The 16510-nt window shown below is 34.4% G+C and overlaps 2 protein-coding genes across 4 annotated transcripts; both read right to left on the bottom strand.

Moving 5' to 3' along the window:
• Positions 1-202: 202 nt before the first annotated feature.
• On the bottom strand, positions 203-6973 carry LOC142628271 (cysteine synthase-like). Of its 3 annotated transcripts, none has more exons than XM_075802347.1 (11): positions 6810-6973; positions 5303-5366; positions 5107-5216; positions 4923-4980; positions 4150-4413; positions 3932-4069; positions 3779-3830; positions 2650-2729; positions 1464-1541; positions 1316-1396; positions 203-521 (listed from the first exon to the last, which is right to left on the bottom strand). In XM_075802347.1, exons 2-11 carry the CDS (start codon positions 5339-5341, stop codon positions 432-434), a joined length of 990 nt encoding a protein of 329 aa, XP_075658462.1. In that variant the 5' UTR covers positions 5342-5366; positions 6810-6973; the 3' UTR covers positions 203-431. The 3 variants fall into 3 exon arrangements, with proteins under 3 accessions (XP_075658462.1, XP_075658464.1, XP_075658463.1); XM_075802349.1 differs by having other exon boundaries at positions 1482-1541; positions 6810-6972; XM_075802348.1 differs by lacking the exon at positions 6810-6973 and adding an exon at positions 6194-6310.
• A 2781-nt stretch (positions 6974-9754) lies between these two features.
• LOC142628270 (ribonucleases P/MRP protein subunit POP1) lies at positions 9755-15888 on the bottom strand. Its single transcript, XM_075802346.1, has 10 exons — positions 15334-15888; positions 14681-14777; positions 14362-14469; positions 14051-14281; positions 13519-13637; positions 12920-13438; positions 11621-11729; positions 10945-11534; positions 10381-10548; positions 9755-10273 (listed from the first exon to the last, which is right to left on the bottom strand). The coding sequence occupies exons 1-10, from the start codon at positions 15771-15773 to the stop codon at positions 10078-10080; spliced, it is 2577 nt and encodes an 858-aa protein (XP_075658461.1). The 5' UTR covers positions 15774-15888; the 3' UTR covers positions 9755-10077.
• Positions 15889-16510: the final 622 nt, after the last annotated feature.

Genomic DNA, 16510 nt, shown 5'->3' on the forward strand with positions numbered 1-16510 from the left:
GTGAAATTTCTTCTGGATACTTAAATCTCAGTCCTTGCCTCTCTTATTTCACAAAAAATTTGTATTTTTGTGAAATGACCATCACGCCAAAAGTGCTATTTTTAAAAGGTCATGAAAATGAACACTAAAGAGTTTTTTTTTTTTTTCCCAGTAATACATGGATATATAGACTGGAAGGATCATAAAAATGCAATAAATGGTGTTCATTGAAAACGAAAGCTCAGACTATTTAAATGCAATGTAACCCTGAAATATGAATTCTTTAGGCTTAGAAAATATGAAGATTGAGGCTATCAAGTCAATCTATCAAAATTTTATTAGTCAAGCTGCTGATCATACAGGTACAGCAAACAGACGATAGGAAGTTCTCATTATTTCAAATATGTAGATTGCATAACATACATAAAGCAGTTTCTGATATTCAGAAACAATCAGTCATAAGTCATATTTTCTGCCTCATGCCTTATGGAATCAAAGAGTGAAGTAGACAGATAACGCTCTCCGAAGCTGGGAAAGATAACCTGTATTCAAAACAAAATCAAACAGAATAGTTAATGAACTTGAGATTGGAATACACAGACTAGTACAGCTCTAACTCTAAGCCGTCTGTGCATTTGATACAATCCTACACATAATTGCAATGGAAAAATGAGTTAAGGGTGGCAAAGTTCAAGTTTAGGTTTGACAACTGGATTGCATATATCGTTTTTTGGACTGCCCAAACCCATGTTGAACCTTACTTCCATACAGACTCAACCTTTTAAGCCAACTTAGGAATTTATACTTTTTAATTTTTAGTAGGTAGGTCATTTAATACGAATCAAATCCGATTCTAGGTTAGTTAAGCAGGTATGCAATACTTACACAACTCCTAGGAACACCAGTATTAAAACTTGGGCCAAATTATTCTGAAATTTTTTCAAACGATTTTTTTTTTTTTTGAAATTATTGGACTTAAAAAACATAAGGGTGTCACAAATTTTTTTTTTTTTCAATTTTAAGTTTCATTTTTAAAGATCCATTTATATAAACAAATGAAGACAAAGGGGACTGAACAATATGATATTATAGACCACAAGCAGCAGCTTTGCAGAAGTACTGTAGAGCTTGAAGCCTTGAACAATATTTACTTCCTGGGTTAGGATGAGAAAATTGAAGAAATATAAATCCTAAAAGGAGTTGTATGAGACATAATTAGAGGGATTCTGGAGCAAATTTTGAAATTAGTTAAATCAAGCTAAGCACAATACCATAATACATATAATGAAGTGCAACAAAGATTCTATATCAATTTAAAGAAGGCACTTGGACTTACAGCAATAAGTTTTCCAGCATTTTCTGGCCTCTTTGCCAACTTTATTGCAGCAGCAGCTGCAGCACCAGATGAAATCCCAACCTGCAAAATACAAGCTTCCACGTTCAGCATAGAAATGAATTGTAAAAAGTTCTTATAGAGCCATTACCTTAAGCAAGTATCCTACCAGCAAACCTTCTTTCAAGGCAAGCAGTTTAGCAGTTTCAATAGCTTCCTCAGTTGATACCTGAAAAAGTTACCAAAAGCATTTTGAGTCCTTGAAATAAAATCTATGGCTGAATATGCAGATGCCAGTGATCAGGGAGTTGCCATGTAAACAATAGCTGGTAATTGCCATTACGCTTCAACAAGATTGAAACAGAAAACAAGAAGTTATTCTGCTACCACTGTAACAGGTTCGTATAACTGTCACAAGGATTTGCAACTTTTGTTTTAACTTTAAATGGGAATGTCCAAGCCCAACTTAGGTGTTTTTTTTTGCCCAATGTAAAATTTATTTAATCAGTCGCTAAACGATTATTAAAGCCCTCACAAACTCCAAGAAAATAGAAAGACCAATTTCCATAAGAACTCAGACAACAATATGCTCAAACTTATCCATGTATATGTATTCCTTATTGGTCTCCAGAATCATTTCTGTATTTTTTTTTAAAACTAAAATGCAGATATTGAGTTCAGCTGAGTAGTGTGACATATTCATTTAAGAGAATGACCGATCTCATGATTGTAAAAAATTTATTTTCCTGTCTCACTCACAGAAACAATAACAAAGATAAACAAGCTCTTCCAGAACCATTTTCATTTTCATACTGAACCTGAAGCAAACGTGACAGGTAATTTATTCATTTCTAAAAATATAATTCGTGAAGTAGCCCAACAGAATTGATTGTCTGGATTATATAAAGAAACAAGCCCCATAAAGCTGACTCTCATCAAGATGAAATGCCCTTAAACCAAGTATAACAGGAATGAGCTTTACACTTATAAAGGACTAAAATAAAAAATATAATCCTAAAAAAACTACCCTCTAAGACTGATAAAATTACATAAAAGACTTCTCTAGGCAAAACTTTCACAAACCTAGTCCTTAATGTCCTTTTGTTGATCTGTCTTCCAAAATTCAATCATCCATAATGATAAATAATGCTCCAAAGGTGATAAATGAGTTATACCTCCTTTGCAAAGATAACTCTACTTGCATACCCATAATTACAATGTATTCTGACTATGCTCATGCTTTTCACTCAGTATGCAACACTTCTAACTATAGCACAAGTACATAATTTCACATGTGAAATCAATGTGAAGGAAAATAAAATAGTTTCCAGACTTACCTGAATAACTTCATCAAGCAGCTTCATATCCAGAACAGTAGGTATTATACCAGCACCAATTCCTTGGATAAGATGCTTGCCTATGATATCACATATGCTTGGTTAGTCAACTACAAATGCCGTTATTCAAACTTGTGCAACTTCTATCCCAATTGTAGAAAAGGATTTTTTCCATCCTATCTCAAGCTAGGACCCAAGCCAATTTTTTAGATCAAAAAATTGAACTCCCTTAACTTTAGACTAATGACTTTAGAATACCATAAAAATAAACACCAAAATACATATGATGCTTTCCCATTATCAGTTTCAAACAGATATTTGGGTGCAGTAAATGTTAGCTGAACTCATCAAAAGCAACCGCAAATAAACTACATCCCTAAATCACACATTATTCATCACTTCCTATTAATTTTTTACATGAAGTTTAAACTAAATAAAATTTCCTTTGGCAATTTCTTAAGACGTGTATTATGGAAGCTGGTTAAACATCCACCTCCAGTCCTCAAAAAGCCTGATCAAACCAGCTTAGTGTCACTCAAGCTCCACATGTAGAGCAGCTTCCATTCACACTAAAGCCTGCATGCTTAGCAGGTAGAAAAGCTTTTGCGAATTTACTAAATAGAACAGTCCCAGAAGATATATAGCTATTTCATTTATCAACCTTATTGTTCAATAACAACAGAAAGTACAGTTATCAAACAGAACTGTTACATTTATATTTAATAGCAATGCTAATGAATCACTGATGCGCCTCAACAGTGAAACTTAAGCCATAATAAACTTAGCCTTCAACAAAACTAACAATTTTGGCCCACCCTCCTTGAAATTTACTGATAGCACTCCAAACTGATATCTGCAAAATGTGTTACCTACTGATACTCTTCAAACCAATTATTCAAACTTATAAAGTTACAATATGTCTGGTTTAGTTTTACTAAGTATCACAAATTGTTATTTTCTAAGGGGGTGACTTTTTCATACTAATGGAACCAGGAAATCTGGAACTTTTTCCTTGTACCAATATAATTCAAAGTCTTATAACTTATAAGTACAGAATTTCACATATACACAAGGGAAATTGCATGAACGAAGAGTAAGAAGTCAGGGCATGAACAAAAAGTTAACTGACCAGGCTGTCCTCCATTCAAGACTGCACTTTCAACTGGTTCTACTCCATACACCTAGACATTACCAAAAGAAACATACCATTAGGAACATGTCATTGCAACATGAGTTCTCTATCCCTCTCTCCCTCAAAACAGACACACAAACACAAGTCAACCTTTATCTCAGGGTTTTTCTCCTTGAGGAAATTCCCTGCACCAGTTACTGTACCCCCAGTCCCTATGCCTGAAACCAGGGCATCAACTTTCCCTCCTGAATCTCTCCATATCTCTGGGCCGGTGGTTTCATAATGGACCTAACAAAGATTGGCAGCATAATTAGTTAAGGATGTCAACCATACATTTGGTATCATAAAATGTCTAACACAAAGAATACCTTTGGGTTGGCAGGATTTTCAAATTGCTGAAGGATATAGCTATTGGGTATTTTACTTCGCAGTTCATTGGCCTTATCAAATACACCATAAACGCCCTTGGCAGGATCTGTAAGGTACAACTCAGCTCCAAAAGCTTGAGGCACCATTCTTCTCTCAAGACTCATTGAAGATGCAATGGTAAGGATAAGTTTGTAACCCTTAACTGCTGCAACGAATGCCAATCCAATGCCAGTGTTGCCACTAGTAGGCTCAATGAGGACAGTCTTTCCGCCATTCAAACATATCAAGAATCAAGGGAAAGATGTTAGTTCAACACTTCCAATAATATTTCTTTTTAGATTGGTAAGTTACACAAGCACTTAGTAGTCTTTACCCCATGATCTCACCCTCCACATAGCACTTGTTAGGGGAGGAGGAGATGTCAGCTGTGCTAGAGCTCATTCGCTCAAAATTTTCATAATATAGACAATACATGTAGCAAAGTCTGTGTGTAATCAAACATTACTTGAAGAAAAAGAGAAATAGGCAAAAACTAACTCCAATATGAGCACCACTGAACTAGGAAACAAATCCAAAGAAATACCCCGATTTAACTGTTTTTTGTCATAATGATGCTAACATCTGCATAGACTTTGGTGAAAACATATATAGGACGTGAACTTGTATAAAATACATAGCTGCTATTACAAAGACAAATTTAGGGAGAGGCAGGTAGGGTGGGTTGGGGTTCAATTCTTCTAGAACAGTGAAGTGAGGATTTTTAAATACCAACCTTCCCTGGAGTAATCAAACCCTTTTCTTCAGCATCTTTAATCATACTATATGCAATCCTGCATGTCAAAACGTACATCCAAAATGCATGTCTCAACTAGAGATTCTTGAACAAATCCTATTGTTGCTAGAACACTTTAATATTAAGAAAAATATAATCAATTCAAAAATAACAAATTAGATGCCTGTCTTTGACACTAGAGCAGGGTTCCATCATCTCAAGCTTGGCAGCAATACGGGCTACACAGCCATCTACAATGTGGTTGAGATATACCATTGGGGTATTGCCTATCAACTGCACAAGTCAAAAATTACCACTAGGAAAATTCAATTTAAGAAAAGTAACATGAAAAGAATTTGATTCTAAGTATAAAGAAATACTTCAGTAACATCTTTCTTGATTGCACACTTGTCCTCCATGTTATCTTTTCACCCCAAAAAAAAACTGCAAGGAAATTGTGAAAGAATGAGAGAGTTTCGAAGATGTAAAGTTGCAGTCTTATATAATTACAAGAAATGTTTCAGTGCATGCTAACAACCAACAAAAATAATATACTCACACCAAGTCTTGAAAAATATAAAAGTATTTGAATTAATTTTGAGAAGAGAAGGAAATTTTTGGATTGAGATAATTCGAATTGGAAACAATATGCTTTTTTTTTTTTTCTTCAATTTTTCCTAATGAATTTACTAATTTCAGTTTTAAAAAGAAAGAAAATAGAGGATAATTTATCAATATGTATGGTTAATAAAGCATAATGTTGAGTAATTTCGAAAGTGTTGAATTAAAGTGTCATTTTTGTGTTAGATTGTTGATGTCTGCATTTTTTTTTTTCTCATCATCATAGTCATCAATTTATCAACTCGTTTTTATTTGAAATGCTATATAATTTTTTGTGATATATATAGGGTTTGGAATCAGATGATTGATAAGATTCAGCAACATAATTTATCTCATATAAAGAGAATTTAGGACATCTATTGGCCCCCCTAAGACGAAATCCTGGTTCTGTCCCTGCACAAGATATCAACGCCAAACCTACAAATTATATAAAGCTCCACAACCAAAGAGCACAAAAGTAAAAAGCAACTAATGCTTAAGAAAGCATGAAAAAAGTGTCAGGCAAAAATATGTCAGTGGTAAATATTATTAAAAAAAAACCCAACGAACACCAAAGTTAAGAGCCTATCTAAATAAGCAGGGGCCCAAAACAGAGGAATCACTAAGAAATTTCAAGGACTCAGTAGTTTTTTCTTAGAACTCTCAAGTACCAGTGCCGACTCTTGAAAAAGAATCACCAGAACCTCAAAATCAATGTGCCTTTGTATTGTGCCAGTGTACTTAAATATTCAGCATAAATAGAGCACATGCAGTAATGGCTGAGCAACTTTCTTTTTTCCTTTGTTTTTTTGGTCAGTAATAGCTGAGAAATGTCCAAGTACCTAATTTTGGAATGTGTCTAATTATGCAGAATTTTGAAAAATATATTTCAAAATTCCAAAATTTAAAAAGCCTCAATATAAAAAACAAATCATTAAAAAAATGAACAGCAAGATTCCACATTACACAATAGTGGAAACAGTCCAATAATTCATTACTTGGAGGAAAAGACCAAAAATAAAAATAAAAAGAAGAATAAAAAACCACCACAGAATTAAACATATAAGTCATTATGAACTCCCTAAAAATTAAACGGAGAAACAGCCAGGAAATTTCTTAGTACCCAAAGATGAAAACACTGTATTAAGGAAGGATTTATTGAGAAGGAATCACCAACTACCCAAATAATTGACAATCAAACAAAAAGTCAAAAACCACAAGAGCTATAATTAAAACAAAAAAAGAGCAGAGCAAATGAGCTCGAACTTTTATCATGGAGAAGAAAACCTGATCTCTAGAGAGTTGTAGACACACAAACACACTGTTGAACTATATATTTGGCCTATTGGGTATGCATGTTTTGCTACGTAGCTTAGCTTTTTGTGTGATTCTCTTTATATTGTTATTGACGTTGGCTGAGCCTGTTAGGGGAGTGAAGGTGTTTTTATAGGGACTGCAATGGAGCTCTCAGGCTCGTTCAGACAACCCAAGAGTAATTTTTAGGTATTCCCGGAACGTGGAGAATGATACTCTCTCCTCTCACATTCATAGTAGGGTCCGCTCATTAAATTCATAATAAGGTCCATCATGAATGTAAGAGGAAAGAGCACCGACTCCCTAAGAATTTTCCCCCACCCACTACAGCATTGACGTAGACTTTTGGATCCTTGTCTCCTGTACTAAACAAAAAAGCTTTTCAAATCGCTGTATTCTTGAAACTTCTGTACATGGGACAAGGACAAGACCATGTCTTAAGTCTTATCACAAAATTCATTTTGATTCGAATTTTGTCATTAGGGGCATCTTATGATGCGCTATGTGGAGATACCAAAGATTTGACCATTCAAATCAGGATCAAGTCACCATAGTTCTACTTAAAAATAAAAATAAAAAACAATCTGCAAAAAAATAGTATGAAGAAATATGGTTTCAGTCTTTTTATTCTCCATTTTTTTTTAATACTATAATTACATTTTCTTAGATGGATTGGGTTGCTAATATTGACAATATACTGTGTGAAAAATTAACTTAAAAAAATTGAAATCTCAAAAGTTTTATGAGAAAGTGATCATTAATAATAATTTGGCACATTGACAATTATCATTATTTTTTTGGTAAAACTATTTAAGATTTCAATCGTGTTGAATTTTATTGATTCAAAAATTTGGGAGGGTGCACAATCTACATATGTTTTTATTTTAGTGAAACTAATTATTGACCCACAATTTTAATAACAACCCCAAGTTTAATATCACCCATTGCTGTTAATTTGTCAATTGTCATGTTGCGTAAACGCATGAAATTTAAATCAACCTTCAATAACTGGTTCAATATAATATCTTTTCCTAAGATTGCATGTATGAAGAGTCAAATTTATGTTTCATCAGAAGATCTCTTACAATATTGCTTGAAATCTTGGACTAAAGTGCATGATTTAAATCGTCTGTCAATATTTGATCATATGTTACATTAGAATGTCTTTTCCTATGATTGCAACTTGCAAGTATGAAGAATCAAATTTATGTTTTGTCATAAAATCTCTTCCAAGATTGCAAGAAATCTTGTGCCAATCTTCTTGTAAGATATTTTTATTTTTAATTAAGCAAAAAGAAAATGAAAAAAAAAAAGTTTAATGAGTGGTGGAGGTATAGACACATATGGACCACCATTTATTTTAACCACTCACAACTTTTCAATTGTAGCAAAAATTGTGTTATTTTTTGTGGTCCTAGTATTTTTCACAAATTACTGAGTAGAAATATATACAGTCATTTTATATAGTTTCTTTTATTTAAATTATTAATATAATATCGAACAAGCCGGAGCTTATACTTGCATGGGGAGTTCTAACTTCTAACCATTGAACATTCCTCAATATTGTAAGGTTACAATTGAGATCTATAATATAACTTTGGTAACAGAGACAAGAATAGACGGATCCTCAATAATAATAAAAAGGACGAGTATATGATCATTATTCTGATTTGGTTTTGTTAAAACTTTGGTAGCAGAGGCAAGAGTAGTCAGATCCTTAGACTAGGCCTTGGTCATGAATAACCTTTCAAACTTGTCCAAGTCTTGAACAACCTCTCAAAGATGCCCTGGACCACTCTAATGGCCTGTTTGGATGTTTAAAAAAGGAGGGGGAGTAGAGTAGAAGGAAGGAGAGTAATTCAATTACCTTGTTTGGGAGTTTTTTAAGGAAGGAGGGGGAGGGGTTTGGAGGGGTTTGAAGGGGTTTCAACTACCTCCAACCCCCTCATTTTTAATTTCCCCAAATTGGAGAGATTTGGAGGGAGAGTAGAGCACATAAAATTATTGATAAAGTAAATTACCTAATTTACCCTTATTATATTTATAAAATTACAATGTTAAAAACAAGGGAAGGGCTAATTACTCACTTCCCCCTTACTAATTATAAAAACATCCAAATAAAGTGGAAGGTAATCATTCTCCTCTACTCTCCTCCCCACTACTTCCCTCCCCTCTACTCCCCTCTACTCTCCTCCCTCTCTAAACTCCCAAACATGCCATAAATCCTCTAAGCTGAAAGACCAACAATTTAGAGTTGGTAGTAGGTACAAGTAGATGCAAAACTAGGAAAAAACTAAGTGAAAATGTTAAAGAGTGGTGGTCGTAATGATAGACGGTGTACGGGACACAACTAAAATTGTGTTTTCATGAAACATATTTTAAAACAAGATTTCAACTAGAGTTTATATGATAACATGTAACTCAACGTGTGCAATTTTTATTAAAAAAAAAAAAACTCAATGTGTGCAACAATAATTGTGTTTTCAAAACATGATTTCAATTATAATTGTGAAATACTTGAATCATATCTTAAAACAATATTTCAACTGTAATATATATGGTAACGTATATCTCATTATATGCAACAATAATTAGTGTTTGCTAAATGAAGGGATTTTAAATTGATTTTCAATCTTATCAATTTAATGACGATGAAAATTGGTAATAGTGGTTGTGTCAATAGCTGCAAGCCAACGGAAGGCAACAATAACCATGATGGTGGCAGTGGGCTGGTGGCAATAGAGGTGATATCAACAGATTGTGGTGCTGACAATAGTTGTGGCAACATTGGTAGAGATTTAACATTGGTGGTGAAGGCAATGGCAGGAGCAGATGGTGGGGGCCGCAGGCAGGCAGAGACATAAGAAAGGTTTGATAAAAACATTAATAAACGATGAGGTTTAACTCAAATGAGGTGTAGTTCTAATTTCTAACCAGCTGACAACGTTTATTTTCCTGATTTCTTCTACACCATAAACATGGAGTCAATGAGATAATCATCATTCTGCAATTTTTTCCCCTATACATAAAAAATAATTAAAGAAAAAGTTCAAGAGAAGCATGTTTTCTTCTACTGTGGACTCTCTCTCTCCTTAACTGGGTGGAAGAAAGAGTAGCCAATTGTGTACAATGCCCAACAAATAAATTAAATTTAAGGGATAAAAAAACATAGCAAAAAATAAAATGAACAGATCTCATTTTCTCATTAACATGAACAAAAAATACAGGAGTAGCCGGCATCTCACAAAAATTCCACGTCTTCTTCCTGTTGTTCCAGCACAATGGTTGCAAGGGCAAGTCTATATGATGAAGATCTTAGATTCCTAACCAGGACATAGATCTCCTTCCTCCGCTTTTTAGGCATGTTATTCCACTGCTCCTCTCTAAGACGAGCAAGTAAGACTACCTCACATAAAGCCTCTGCTACTGGCTTCTTGCTACACACATCATATCCAATATTGAGATTATGAACAAAAGTAAAACGAAACAATGGAAGACCATAGATGTACATAGTTGCTATGTAATCAAAGACGTGTATACTAACCTCCCTCGAACAAATCCAGTTGTAACAAAGCCAATTGGCCACCGATGAGATTCCCTTGCAATAGCATCTTCTGGTTTGTGGAGTTCCCACTTAGCAGGAGATTGTTCTTTGAAATACAATCTCACAGCAGATTGAGGCATTTGAAGTCCTCCCTCGTCAGTTCCTGACCTGCAACAATATCAAAAATCAAAATCTAAATATTAATCAAGGGGATTCGTACCATAATAGGCACAAAGTAAAGAAGAAGTTGTCATTAACGAAGTTTGCATTTGAGAGAATAGTATTTTCATAAGAATGAGATAATCCAACATATCTTATGATTTTTTATGTCAGATTTCACCTTTCTAATGCACCAAAGCATACACATTTCATCAACTATTCACATGAAAAGTTGTTTGAGAACCCTTGCAATTCATCTATCATCTTCCCAAATTAGAAGTTTTGTAATTGCAGATTCAAAAAAAATAAAAAAAAGAGCAAAAAAAATTCTACATGAATGGAACTCTTGGGTAAGTGAAGGTAAGAACTCATTAACCTAAAATAAAAGTTTCAAGAGTTAACTACCTTGAAATCAACAATGATATATCAGTAAGTTGAGGTGCACATACAACTGCTCCCTCTTCAAAAACGCCTTCCTTGTAAGCATGGAGAAGAATTCTAAGAAAACATAGTTTCCGACCATAACCAAAGTGGGCAATACCATTCAAACTGGGGCCAAACTTGCTTTCATCTTTCAATAACTTTAATATTCTTGTCTTCTTGTCAGGCAGCTGAGAAAACAGAAGCAAATGATCACCTTGGATTTCTCTCAAGAAATCAGTCAGCACAAAGTGTGTCCTTGCTACAACTCCATCAAATGTATTACTATGATGAACAAATGATGATGTACTACAATTTCCAGAATCAGAGTTGGACAACAAATTGCCATAAACCATTTTTTCCTCATTGTTAATTTGACTATTTCCTGCTCTAGTGGGTCCTTCTTTGAAAGCATGGCGGATGGTCTCCCATGGTGGTGGAATGGGAACTCTCCATGGTCTGACATCAGGAGGAGAACGTTCCACTTTTTGATTAGAGACAGCAGCTTCATTTGCCATAAAGAATGAGTATGCATTGCAATCAGGAAAATCTGAAGGAAAAAAGGGCATGCCCATCTGCAAGAGATAAAATTTCATTCAATGCTTGATAAACCATTACTGAATACAATAGTTGTAACTTTGTAAGGTGCTGAAGAGCTTACTTCACTTGCAACCCAATGCTTCTCTCTCAAACCTATTGCATGAGCCCCCTTAGAGATAAGAGGAGCCCAAAAGACCCTGACCCAACTTAATGGAAGTATAATGGACCATCTGAAAGAAAATAAAACAAATACTTATAAGATACTAAACATTACAAAAAAAATCTGACAGTTAGATTCTCCATGCATCTCAAAAAAAAAAAAAATTGCCATCTAGTCGGCATACACAAAACAAATGTCACTAATAGCAAGAAAATAAACTTTGTTCTGATCAGCTGAGGTGCTTAAGGAAGATTATATTCATAAATTCACAATTTGCTTTCTCCTGAAAACTGTTTAACAAATTTATCAGCTATCTTATGGACCACCGTAATTTTAAATTTTAAATAAAAATTCAAGAAATCAAGATGCTTCTCTTCATTTTAAATATTAATTAGAAATCAAAATGGAAGTTACCCAAAAAAAAAAAAATCAAATGGAAAAAACTGTGAAAGTCAAAGTGCTTTTCTTCATCTGAAACATTAATGTCATAAATGTAATTGTATTCTTAAAAATAAATTTCCTTAGATGGAATGATAAGCACATAGTAAGGAAAAGGCTAATCATAGATTCTTAGGTTATGTTTGGTAACAATTTTTATTTTCTATTTTCAAAAACTTGTTTTTGGGAATATAAAGAAAAAACAATTTTCTTGTATTTTTGAAATAAAAAACATGTTCAGTTTTTGGGAATATAAAGAAAAAAAAAAACTCTTCTATTTTTTTGAAGAAAAAAATAGAAAATACTAAAATATGTTGTTACTAGGATTTGAACTCTAATGCTAATTCATTAAATGAGATACATTCATTAAATTAAATGCATGTTTTCATTGAATTTTAAAAATTAAAAACTGAAATCAGCCTTTTGCATATTTTTAGTTTTCTTCACAAATTGAGTTCTGAGAACAGTTTTTGTTTTCAGCCCATTTTGGGTTCGCAAACAAGTTTTTTAGTTTCAAAAATAGAAAATTGTTTTTGGAAACAGAAAATAAGGAGAAAAAACAGATACCAAATATACCCTTAGGATCTAAAACTTGCACTAGTTGTCATACTAATTCTTTTCTACAGCCAAAGCCATTTATTAAATCAGAAATTTTCACAACTGACAATTTTACTCTTCTTAAGCATAAACACAATGGTGCCTAATAATGAACAATAATAGTAAGTCACCATGGATAAATTAAGAATTAGACTCTCAATTGTAAGAATTAACTTTATTCGAGTAAGACAAAATTGGAGATTTTACTAGGAAAAAAGGAGTTACCCTATATGCAATCCCTTTTGGTCATTATTTTTTAAAAGTAGAATAGGGCAAGATCTTGAGCACTGCACCTTGGTTGAAGTGTTCAGCATTCCTGAATTTGAAGCATCAAGGCAGAATTTATCCATACGCAGGTTATTTTTTTCCATACACAATACAATGTCTTCTACAGGGGGACTTACTCCACTGCTACTGTCCCATAAATCCTTGTTATCATAAATAATGCTATTTCCTCCAGGTTTTGTCCCAGATAACAACTCCTCGTTCTTGTTTAGTATTCCTGCTAATGCAACATCCTCTTTAGCTTCAGCCTCTGATATGCTGAGCATACCAGTAGAAAGTGACTCTGGAACATCTGCAAACCTTTTCTCAGGCATTATTCGAGGATCCTTGACTCTAAGAGACACAATTGCATGAGAAGAAAAATTCTCCTGATTCCCAAGTACAGAAGACTTCAATTGGGAGTCATGCTTGGATTCTACAGCTGAATGCTTCCTCAATTGCCAAGGGTTCTCTGAAGAACTGTAAAGCCAGTCAACACCAATTAGACATCTTGCACTTCTTCACTTAGTAAGACATATTTCTAGCATTAAATAACTCACCAAGTAACAGGATGTAATATCTTCTGAAGATGCTCAAATGCCTTTAATCCCAATACTTCTAATTTTGCAAGTTGACCTTCAAGCGAAACACAATTGATCAAAATGCCCCTCTCATCCATCTGAAGATAGAACACATGAAGGGGGAAAATAAACGTTAAAAGAGTATGTGATGAGTGATCTAAGCACCAGCTTTTTATCTATTCTACTATATAATACTCTAGGCATGTGAAACCTATTACCAAAAGACATAAAAACAACTTGGTATCGTGTTGGACACATGACATATATCTAATGCAACTACAAAGAAAACTATAACATAAAAAACAATGTCATTTTCTTAAATTATAATGTAAGGATCCCTTGAGATTATCATTCACTTATAGGGTAGTTTCCAGAAATTTTAATGCAGCTTAGAGTAACAAGACTTCCCACATACGACACCTCATTTGAAGTTGGAAGTTTAGGCCTACTAAGCTTCAAAAAATAAAGAGAAATATGATTCTCTTATGAGAACCAAATTTAGAACGTGTACCTCCTTCTGGCAGGCAAATTTTAGAGCATCAAATCCTTCACTAAAAGCAGAAACATGTATCCACACCCACATCTGGCGAAAGGAAGAACTGGACTCAATGTTCTCTGGCTTGTCACAGCCATAATCATCATGGTCCATAGCATCACTATCCCGATTCTGCTGGCAAACAGGTCGCCACATATAGGTCACTGGAGCAATTGGCTGAGAAAGTGGTGCTCCAACATGATGAAGCTGCAAAGAACAAGGAATTCATATATCTAAATCCTAATGTAATCCCAGTTCATAAGAGATCACTTAATGAGATAACCTACCATAGCGCTTCCATACATGGCACCCAAAATAACAGAGCGAGAGGAAGTTTCAGAAAGATCTGAAGGGGAAGGCACCATCAGAGATTTTAGAACCGATATTAAAGATTCCTGGAAGCATACAACACAAGATCAAATTACATTTATCGTAATAAAATAAAAAATAAAAAAAATTCTTGACTTTTTTATTGGGCCAGTGGAGCTGGAAATAATTATTTCAACTACTGATTAAAGACCTGCTTCCTCAATCCTATTATTTAACAAATGTGAATGAAATGGGCTTAGAATCAAAACGTTTGAAACAAGAAGAGAGAGTGCCTACCTCCGGACCCTCTAATTGGACAGAAATATGATAACTCGCATCATGTACGAGAACTTCCTGTTTGAACCACTTCAGGAGTGCCCTTGAACCCCTTCCTCTATACAAAACATTTAAAAACCATTGTCAACAATTAAATAGTATAAGGCACATACACCATTCTCCATATATAGCTTAAAACTAAAAATCTTCAAAACACACATTTGTACTCAGTCCATTATCCAATTCACACCTTTCCAGACAATCCAATCAACCATAAAATATAGGGTCAGTCAACATCAGTTTACCCCCGATTTTTCGAATGTTACACTTACCTTGCACTAAATTGAATCGTTAATCTTTCCATTCTTATTGACAGAAATAGACATGCGAAATTTAGTATTGATTTCAATTTTCAAAATTCTTCTACCATTTATTTTAATAAGTTCAAATTTATTGATCATAGGACTTTGAAAAATCTCTCACGGTCCATTTATTTCAGTTTCTAGCTCATTCTATCTATTTACTTAGACACAAATTTTCAAAACCTCACATTTTTTTTTCGTATTCCGCAAAACTTTTTACACAACATAAAGAAAACAAAGCCCATTCAAACACAATCTTAACAAGTCATAATTTTTTTAAGCAATAAAACAGAGATTATAATAGTATTGTACCTTCCTTGCAAACCAAGAGGAAGATAAAACCCCCAAAGCTTAGTCATAGCGAACCGCTTCGCATACCAAACATGCGTTCTAAGCCTCTTAGTCCCATCTCCAGAACTCGAAAACCCTTTTTCCTGATTCATCCGAAGCTCAATTCTCCTTCGAATGCGCCGAGGAACAACCTTAACCTCCTTCTCCTCTCTATCTTTCTCCAGACAAGCACTGGTCTCATTCCTGCGTCTCCTCTTCTTGTTCTTCTTGGCAGCTTGATTGTCGTACGAGGTTGTTCTTCGTCTCTTGTTCCTGCGAGACCGGAAATCGTTGTTTAGCCGAGTTGATACTAAGGAGTGAAGTGATTCGAGCTCCGGGCCTCGAGATTCTCGAAACTTCTGGAGATTGATTTTGCGTGGAGGCAAAACAACATTCGTTTTTGTTGTTGCTGTTGAAGACATCGTAGCGTTGGTATGTGAATAGGTGATACTATGACATAAATAGTTGCATTGTGTTTGAGAGAGTATTTGGTAGGGTTTGAAATCAGAGATCAGAATGAGAGAGAGAGAGAGAGAGAGAGAGAGAGAGGCTCTTTTTCTTCTTTGCTTTTCGAACAAAGATTTTTTAAGGTTTACTAAAACCCCTGTGAACTCTCTCTATTGTGATGTCGTTTTTAATTTTTATACCTTAATGAAAAACGGCTTGTCGTTTGGAGATGACATAAATGGACAATGTCGGTGGGTTGAATTCGTAGGGTTCATATAATAATAAAAGACTTTGAATTGGGCTTGAAAATGAAACCAAGACATCTAGCCCAAGATGGATGTCTAATTCGTACTGGTCATTTACCTAAGATGAATGTGTGTGTCATCAAGCATGGTATGATTTGCTAGTCTTTTAGATGGACTTGATTGCGGGCCGTTTGGTCTAGCTTAGGGTTTTTGTTGATCTTGAAATCTGGCTTAGGAGTGGGTCGTTTAACTCGACCTAACATTTTAGTCATTTTGTAGGGCTTAAGCTCATTAAACTATTGGGTTCTAAGCCCGAATAAGTAAATAGAAATTAGGCATATATTCATAAGGCTTGCTCTCAATTCACTTGGGAGTAGAGGTCTCATGATTGAATCCTACAATAAGAAGTGTTTGGAAAAAAATTTATGCCCTTGGCTTAATACTTATTGGCTAGGATAATAACTATG

Source organism: Castanea sativa, chromosome 3 (assembly GCF_040712315.1).
Source record: "Castanea sativa cultivar Marrone di Chiusa Pesio chromosome 3, ASM4071231v1".
In the NCBI taxonomy this organism is placed as follows: domain Eukaryota; kingdom Viridiplantae; phylum Streptophyta; class Magnoliopsida; order Fagales; family Fagaceae; genus Castanea; species Castanea sativa.

Bases quoted from the DNA above. Each gene is read 5' to 3' on its own strand.
- LOC142628271 (XM_075802347.1), bottom strand. From the start codon at position 5,341: ATGGAGGACAAGTGTGCAATCAAGAAAGATGTTACTGAA. The intron at 4,414-4,922 runs GTTGGTATTTAA...AATGGCGGAAAG, and splicing joins GTTTGATTACTCCAGGGAAG to ACTGTCCTCATTGAGCCTAC. The intron at 2,730-3,778 runs GTCAGTTAACTT...GTGATATCATAG, and splicing joins CTTGAATGGAGGACAGCCTG to GCAAGCATCTTATCCAAGGA.
- LOC142628270 (XM_075802346.1), bottom strand. From the start codon at position 15,773: ATGTCTTCAACAGCAACAACAAAAACGAATGTTGTTTTGCCTCCACGC. The intron at 14,778-15,333 runs GTACAATACTAT...TGTTTTGTATAG, and splicing joins CCTCTTGGTTTGCAAGGAAG to AGGAAGGGGTTCAAGGGCAC. The intron at 14,470-14,680 runs GTAGGCACTCTC...GTATGCTTCCAG, and splicing joins TCCAATTAGAGGGTCCGGAG to GAATCTTTAATATCGGTTCT.